Below are 9379 nucleotides of genomic sequence, written 5' to 3' on the forward strand. Positions count from 1 at the left end.
TTTCATATTTTCTTGAATCAACGTACATAGAAATGCAATTTTTACTAGTGGTATTTCCTTAGAACATATTAATTGTAATTACAATACATTTTTCACACTTTTTTCGTTAAAGATGAGTTTATTCATTTTACAATTTAGTCTCAGCAATCAATTTCCGACTTATAACGAAGTGTGTAGACTTTTTTGAGTTAACGTATATAAAATTCAACATTTTTATGAACTCTTACTTTTTGTGTTGCCTTTGTCTTTCTATTTGAATCAAGATATATGAAATTTATTAGGATTCGGATTAGTTCTGCATGGTCTTTCATCTTTCTTCTATTGTGAAATTTGACTTCTTTCATATTTTCTTGAATCAACGTACATAGAAATGCAATTTTTACTAGAGTTATTGCCTTAGAACATATTAATTGTAATTACAATACATTTTTCACAGTTTTTTCGTTAAATATGAGTTTATCCATTTTACAATTTAGTCTCAGCAATCAATTTTCGACTTATAACGAAGTGTGTAGACTTTTTTGAGTTAACGTATATAAAATTCAAAAATTTAATGAACTCTTTCTTTTTGTGTTGGCTTAGTCTTTTTATTTGATTCAAGATAGATGAAATTTATTAGGATTTGGATTAGTTCTGCATGGTCTTTCATCTTTCTTCTATTGTGAAATTTGACTTCTTTCATATTTTCTTGAATCAACGTACATAAAAATGCAATTTTTATTAGAGTTATTGCCTTAGAACATATTAATTGTAATTACAATACATTTTTCAAACTTTTTCTGTTAAAGATGAGTTTATCTAGTTTACAATTTAGTCTCAGAAATCAATTTCCGACTTATAACGAAGTGTGTATTCTTTTTTGAGTTAACGTATATAAAATTCAACATTTTTATGAACTCTTTCTTTTTGTGTTGGTTTTGTCTTTTTGTGTTGGTTTTTGGCAAGCTGTTGCGATCCAAAAAATTCCAAAATATTGTTCCAAGTGCAAGTTAATTGGTCATAATGATAAGGAGTGTAGAAAACATTCCAAGGAAACTTCTGAGCGTCAACCTTTGGTTACCAAGAATAACAAGGTTGGTGGTGAATGGCAAGTTGCTAGGCGTAAGAAAAAAGGAAAAAAGAAGGATACAAACAGCTTGGAGGTTATTCATGATGATGAAGAGACTTTTGTTGGGGACGTGGTTGATGAGGAGTTTGCTGCTAAGCTGGTGAAAGCTAAGCAGTTGGAGGCTGTTCTGTCACAAGCCAAAGCTGATTTTGAATCTGTCTATGTTGAATTGGCGAGAACTAAACAAGCACAGGCTTCAAAATCAGCCATATTATTGAATGGAAAAGTGGGTGAAACTAATCCTTCAGATATGACAAGTTTGGTTGGAACTAGGATTCCTAAACCTGTTAGGATTGTGACTTCAACTCCAACTCCTCTTTGTGATCAGCTCACGGCTGGGGAGTTTATATTGAATAACAATAAATATAGTGCTCTTAATTCTATGCAAGATGTGGAGGAAAGCACAGCTGATGCAAAGTTTAGGGCTGAACAAGAAGTAAAGAGAATACGCATGCTATCCATGCATAAGATTGTGAATACTACAGCTGGTAGGAATACTTCTTTGGAACCAATTTCTGAATCCGCTTCTCTTCAGGACTCTAATGTCCGTGTTGGTGTTGAACAAGGAGGTTCACCAGGAGTGAACTCTGGAGTTGCTTCTATAGTTGGTAAGGTCTCTAAATCTGGTTTTTAATGCGTGTTCTCTATTGGAACATTAATGGCATTGCACGGGATGCAGCCAAAAATAAGTTAAGAGAGTTAATTCTTGATTTTAAGCCAGATATTTTCTGTCTAGCTGAACCTAAGGTGCATTGTACCTTGCGTTTCTTACACAAATTATATGTGGCTGGTTATAAGAAGGAAGTTATTCATAATGTTGTTGATTCGTCTAAAGGTAACATATGGATTTTTTGGTCCATTGACATAGCTACGCCTGTAGTTATGAATACTAGTAGACAAGCTATTACCATTGCAACAGAGGGGGTGTTGGTTTCCTTTGTTCATGCTAGCTGTTTTCAAGTCACGAGAAGAAGTTTGTGGCAACAACTTTCCTCAGTTGATATTAATACTCCTTGGTTGGTTATGGGTGATTTTAATTGTGTTCTTCGTAATGAGGAGAAAAAAGGAGGCAATCAACCACGTACTTCAGTCATCAATGAGTTTAGTGATTGGATGGATGATAATAATCTTTTTGAAGCTGATTTTTTGGGTTCTAAATTCACCTGGTCTAATAGGCAATATGGTGTTCATAGAATCCTTTGTAAGCTGGATAGAGCTTTGATTAATGAGGCATGGCTCATTAAGTATGAGAATTGGAGGTGTAAAGCTCTTCCCCGTGAAGTTTCCGACCATTATACTCTTATTGGCTTTCCTTTTGTTACTACTAGACCGAAGAGAGCTCCTTTTAGAGTTCAGAAGATGTGGTTTGCTCATTCTGATTTCATGAGAATGGTAAGTGATTGTTGGAATGCACCGGTTACAGGATCTCCTGCTTCTATTTTTCCTTTCAAGCTCAAGAGGTTAAAAGTTGCTATGAAGGATTGGAATTTACATGTATTTGGCAATATTTTTGCTAAGCTAAAACAAGCTGAATTGACTATGGAAGTGGCTCTTCGTATTTCGGATGAGGATCCAGAGGATATAACTAAGCTGAATTCTGCCAAGGAGGCTTCAGTTATTCTTCAGGAAATTCGTTCTCATCATGTTACTATGCTAAAGCAAAAGTCACGTAATAAATGGCTTTTGGAGGGAGCTAGTAATACTTCTTTCTTTCATGCTAATATCAGAATGCGCAGGAGTAGTAATATGATTTCGGAGTTGGTGGATGACAATGGGGCCGTTATTACTGATTGTAATCAAATTAGAGACTATACGATTTCTTTTTTTGAGTCAAAGTTTAATGGTGATGAGTTGCCTATTGATGAGGAGCTTTTTAATTATGATCATAACATCATCTCGGTGGAGGATAGTCAGAGAATGGATGAAATTCCTACTATGGAGGAGATTAAGAATGCTGTTTTTGATTTGGGTGCGGATAGTGCGCCAGGGCCAGATGGTTTCTCTGGTTGTTTTTATAGGCATTGTTGGGACGTGGTGCAATATGACCTTGTCAGAGCTATCACGTACTGTTGGCAACGGCAAATCATTCCTCATGGTGCTAATTCTAGTCTTATTATTCTTCTTGCCAAGGTTAGAGGAGCCAACACTCTTCGAAACTTTCGGCCTATTGGTCTTAGTAATTTTTTCTTTAAAATTTTTACTAAGATATTAGCTACAAGACTAGGGAGTGTTCTTGATAATTTGGTTTCAGAAGAACAAGTTGCTTTCATGAAGGGGAGGAACATTCATGAAAACATTACTGTGGCGTCGGAGATGATCAATGATCTGAAAACCAAACGTAAGGATAGCAATTTGGGGTTGAAACTGGATATTACTCAAGCTTTTGACACGGTTAGTTGGTCATTTGTTTTAGAGGTTTTTCGAAGGTATGGTTTCTCTCAAAATTGGTGTTCTTGGATTTTGGCTATTCTTAACTCAGCAAGGATTTCTATTCTTCTTAATGGAAGTCCAGAGGGATTCTTCAAAATCAATAGAGGTCTTCGGCAAGGTGATCCTTTATCTCCTCTTATTTTTGTTCTGGTTGAAGATGTTCTTAGTAGAAATCTTACAAAGTTGTTTGCTGAGAAGATGATGACGCCTATGCTTTCCAAAAGAGGTATTTCTCCCACACATCTTTTCTTTGCTGATGACATTATGATTTTTTGTAAAGGCAATATGAAGAGTCTGCATAATCTTCTTGCTTTGCTTGGTAAATACCAAAGTGCCTCGGGCCAAACTGTCTGTCGTCAAAAGAGTAAGATTTATTATGGGGGTGGTTCTTTGAGTCGCTGTGGGACTATCACTAATTTACTGGGTATGGAAGTTACTACTTTTCCGGACAGGTATTTGGGAGTTCAAATTATGCCTGGAGCAGTTAAGTATCGTCACATTTGTAATGTGATAGAGAAAATTAAGAACCAACTTTCAGTTTGGAAAGGTAAGTTACTTTCTTTTCAAGATAGAGTTGTTCTTATCAATTCAGTGATAGCGAGTTATGCTATTCACAACATGGCGGTGTACAAATGGCCTAGGAAATTTGTTCAACAGGCTGAAAGAGTTATTCGTAATTTTCTTTGGTCGGGTGATGCTGATGTTGCAAGGAAATTTGTTGTTGGATATCCAAAGGTTTGCTGTCCGTTGAAGGAAGGGGGTCTTGGTATAACCAGCATGGTTGTTACTAATAAGGCTCTTCTTATGAAGCTATGGTGGAGTATTCGTTCTTCTAACAAGAAATGGGCTCGTTTCTTATGGGCGAAATTTACTACTAAGCAGGGTAGTATAAAGCTTTATGGGGTAAATTCTTCTATTTTGCCGGGCATGAAACTGATTCATTCTATTGTTGACAAGAATACCAAGGTTCTAATTGGGGACGGGAGGTCTACATCTCTTTATTTTGATGTTTGGTATGGTAATGAGTGTATTGCTGATATGCTTAATGAAACTGACTTGGACAGAAATGTCAAGGTCAGTGATATTATTGTTAATAATGCTTGGATGCTGCAGGGAGATCATATTCAGAATTTGGTCCGTGCGGGTGTGGATCTTACAAATTTGCCTTTGATACAAGGAGGGAATGATTGTAGAGTTTGGATGCCGGAGATGAATGGCCACTTTTCAGTCTCTTCAGCAAAGAATATCATTAGAAAGGCGTATCCAAAATCAGCAATTTATGGTCTTTTGTGGAGGAAAGAAGTTCATCCCAAATTGGCTGCTCAGAATTGGAAGATATGTCGTGAGGTTTGTGCAACTCAAGACAAGATCAGGAGTAGATTCAAAGTTGAAATGGCCAACAAATGTTACTTGTGCAACATGGAGGAAGAATCTTTGGAGCATATTATTTGGAGTTGTACGTTTGCAACTCAAATTTGGCAGTGGTGTTCAGGTTTGTTTAATCTAACACCTTATTATGATATTGTGAATTCATATAAATCAGCAAAGGGTAGAAGTAGAATTGTCAAAGATTTATGGCTTTTAGCTATTTTGGTGATTCGCTCGGAATTATGGCAAACAAGAAATATGGCATGTTTTCAGAATTCTTCTGTTAGCATTCATTTTTTTAAGAAGAGAGTGTTCTATTTGATTAATGAATACGCTGGTCGTTTGAAGGGTTTCATGCATAATACTACAACGGACTTGGATCTTTTGAACTTTTTCCGTGTGATGCATAGGAAGGTTAAGCAGGTTCAGCCAATTGAGTGCTTTTGGAGTCCGCCAAATAGGGATGAAATTTTATTATGTTGTGATGGAGCAGCCAAAGGAAATCCGGGTATAGCTGGAGCTGGTGTTGTTGTTCGTGATGCTGATTGTAATTTTTTGGGTGCTATGAGTATTGGTTTGGGTTCTACTACTAATTTCTTAGCTGAACTTTATGGTATTATTGTTGGTTTGGAGTGGGCTATGAAGTGGAATGTTAAAAAAGTGGTTGTACGTTCTGATTCAATGGGCACAATTAAGACATTGACGGGTACAAATCTTCCTTGGTTTGTCAAGCACAGATGGAGAAGAATACAAAACAATTATGACTCTATTCGTTTTGTTCATACTTATCGTGAGGCTAATTTTGCAGCAGACAAGATGGCTAAAAGGGGATGTTATCTTCGTAATGGTGAAGGTTTAAATTATGATGAAAGGCCTGATTTCCTTTTGTCTTTAGAATTTCCTAATGTTGTTTATTTCAGATTCAAGTAGTTTGTAAGTTTTTGGGGTCTTATGATCTCTTTTCTTATGAACACTTTGTACATATTGGTTATTCATTAATACAACTTGGATTTAGGAAAAAAAAAATGTCTTTCAATTTGATTCAAATAGATAAAATTTGTTAGAATTTGGATTAGTTCTGGCTGGTCTTTCATCCTTCTTCTATTGTGAAATTTGACTTCCTTCATATTTTCTAGAATCAGTGTACATAGAAATGCAATTTTTACTAGACGTAATGCCTTAGAACATATTATTTGTGATTACAATAAAGTTTTCAAACTTTTTTTTGTTAAAGATGAGTTTATCTAGTTTACAATTTAGTTTCAGAAATCAATTTCAGACTTATTACGAAGTGTGTAGACTTTTTTGAGTTAACGTATATAAAATTCAACAATTTTATGAACTCTTTCTTTTTGTGTTGGTTTTTTATTTCAATTTGATTCAAATAGATGAAATTTGTTAGAATTTGGATTAGTTCTAGCTGGTCTTTCATCCTTCTTCTATTGTGAAATTTGACTTCCTTCATATTTTCTTGAATCAATGTACATAGAAATGCAATTTTTATTAGACGTAATGCCTTAGAACATATTCTTTGTGATTAATATAAAGTTTTCAAACTTTTTTTGTTAAAGATTATTTTATCTCGAATAAAATTTAGCTTCAGAAATCAATTTCAGACTTATAACGAAGTGTGTAGACTTTTTTGAGTTAACGTATATAAAATTCAACATTTTTATGATCTCTTTCTTTTTGTGTTGGTTTTGTCTTTATATTTCATTCAAGATACATGAAACTTGTTAGGATTTGGATTAGTCCTGCATGGTCTTTCATCCTTCTTCTATTGAAATTTGACTTCCTTCAAATTTTCTTGAATCAACGTACATAGAAATGCAATTTTACTAGAGTTATTGCCTTAGAACATTTTAATGGTAATTACAATACATTTTTAAAACTTTTTCTGTTAAAGATGAGTTTATCTAGTTCACAATTTAATCTTGGAAATCAATTTCCGACTTGTAACGAAGTGTGTAGACTTTTTTGAGTTGATGTATATAAAATTCAACATTTTTATGAACTCTTTCTTTTTGTGTTGGTTTTGTCTTTCTATTTGGTTCAAGATAGATGAAATTTATTAGGATTTTGATTAGTTCTGCATGGTCTTTCATCCTTCTTCAAATGTGAAATTTGACTTCCTTCATATTTTCTTGAATCAATGTCCATAGAAATGCAATTTCTACTAGACGTCATACCTTAGAACATATTATTTGTGATTATATTACAGTTTTCAAACTTTTTCGTTTAAATATGAGTTTATCTAGTTTACAATTTAGTCTCAGAAATCAATTTTCGACTTATAACGAAGTGTGTAGCCTTTTTTGAGTTAACGTATATAAAATTCAACATTTTTATGAACTCTTTCTTTTTGTGTTGGTTTTGTCTTTCAATTTAATTCAAATAGATGAAATTTGTTAGAATTTGGATTAGTTCTGGCTGGTCTTTCATTCTTCTTATATTGTGAAATTTGACTTCCTTCATATTTTCTAGATCAGTGTACACAGAAATGCAATTTTTATTAGAGTTATTGCCTTAGAACATATTAATTGTAATTACAATACATTTTTCAAACTTTTTATGTTAAAGATGAGTTTATCTAGTTTACAATTTAGTCTCAGAAATCAATTTCCGACTTATAACGAAGTGTGTATTCTTTTTTGAGTTAACGTATATAAAATTCAACATTTTTATGAACTCTTTCTTTTTGTGTTGGTTTTGTCTTTCAATTTGATTCAAATAGATAAAATTTGTTAGAATTTGGATTAGTTCTGGCTGGTCTTTCATCCTTCTTCTATTGTGAAATTTGACTTCCTTCATATTTTCTAGAATCAGTGTACATAGAAATGCAATTTTTACTAGACGTAATGCCTTAGAACATATTATTTGTGATTACAATAAAGTTTTCAAACTTTTTTTTGTTAAAGATGAGTTTATCTAGTTTACAATTTAGTTTCAGAAATCAATTTAAGACTTATTACGAAGTGTGTAGACTTTTTTGAGTTAACGTATATAAAATTCAAAAATTTTATGAACTCTTTCTTTTTGTGTTGGCTCTGTCTTTCTATATGATTCAAGATAGATGAAATTTATTAGGATTTTGATTAGTTCTGCGTAGTCTTTCATATGTCTTCTATTATGAAATTTGACTTCTTTCATATTTTCTTGAATCAACGTACATAGAAATGCAATTTTTACTAGAGGTATTGCCTTAGAACATATTAATTGTAAGTACAATACATTTTTCAAACTTTTTTTTGTTAAAGATGAGTTTAGCTAGTTTAGAATTTCGTCTCACCAATCAATTTCCGACTTATAACGAAGTGTGTAGACTTTTTTGAGTTAACGTATATAAAATTCAACATTTTTATGAACTCTTTCTTTTTGTATTGGCTTTGTCTTTCAATTTGATTCAAATAGATGAAATTTGTTAGAATTTGGATTAGTTCTGGCTGGTCTTTCATCCTTCTTCTATTGTGAAATTTGACTTCCTTCATATTTTCTAGAATCAGTGTACATAGAAATGCAATTTTTACTAGACGTAATGCCTTAGAACATATTATTTGTGATTACAATAAAGTTTTCAAACTTTTTTTTGTTAAAGATGAGTTTATCTAGTTTACAATTTAGTTTCAGAAATCAATTTCAGACTTATTACGAAGTGTGTAGACTTTTTTGAGTTAACGTATATAAAATTCAACAATTTTATGAACTCCTTCTTTTTGTGTTGGTTTTGTATTTCAATTTGATTCAAATAGATGAAATTTGTTAGAATTTGGATTAGTTCTGGATGGTCTTTCATCCTTCTTCTATTGTGAAATTTGACTTCCTTCATATTTTCTTGAATCAATGTACATAGAAATGCAATTTTTATTAGACGTAATGCCTTAGAACATATTCTTTGTGATTAATATAAAGTTTTCAAACTTTTTTTGTTAAAGATTATTTTATCTCGAATAAAATTTAGCTTCAGAAATCAATTTCAGACTTATAACGAAGTGTGTAGACTTTTTTGAGTTAACGTATATAAAGTTCAACATTTTTATGATCTCTTTCTTTTTGTGTTGGTTTTGTCTTTATATTTCATTCAAGATACATGAAACTTGTTAGGATTTGGATTAGTCCTGCATGGTCTTTCATCCTTCTTCTATTGAAATTTGACTTCCTTCAAATTTTCTTGAATCAACGTACATAGAAATGCAATTTTACTAGAGTTATTGCCTTAGAACATTTTAATGGTAATTACAATACATTTTTAAAACTTTTTCTGTTAAAGATGAGTTTATCTAGTTCACAATTTAATCTTGGAAATCAATTTCCGACTTGTAACGAAGTGTGTAGACTTTTTTGAGTTGATGTATATAAAATTCAACATTTTTATGAACTCTTTCTTTTTGTGTTGGTTTTGTCTTTCTATTTGGTTCAAGATAGATGAAATTTATTAGGATTTTGATTAGTTCTGCATGGTCTTTCATCCTTCTT

General features: G+C 32.6%; 1 protein-coding gene across 1 annotated transcript; it reads left to right on the forward strand.

Moving 5' to 3' along the window:
* The first annotated feature begins 1741 nt into the window (after nucleotides 1–1741).
* LOC113296366 lies at nucleotides 1742–5562 on the forward strand. The gene is made up of 5 exons (XM_026544673.1): nucleotides 1742–2124; nucleotides 2284–3284; nucleotides 3696–3764; nucleotides 3819–5441; nucleotides 5552–5562. The coding sequence occupies exons 1-5, from the start codon at nucleotides 1742–1744 to the stop codon at nucleotides 5560–5562; spliced, it is 3087 nt and encodes a 1028-aa protein (XP_026400458.1).
* The last annotated feature ends 3817 nt before the right edge of the window (nucleotides 5563–9379 follow it).

This window comes from Papaver somniferum, chromosome 7 (assembly GCF_003573695.1).
Source record: "Papaver somniferum cultivar HN1 chromosome 7, ASM357369v1, whole genome shotgun sequence".
Taxonomy (NCBI): domain Eukaryota; kingdom Viridiplantae; phylum Streptophyta; class Magnoliopsida; order Ranunculales; family Papaveraceae; genus Papaver; species Papaver somniferum.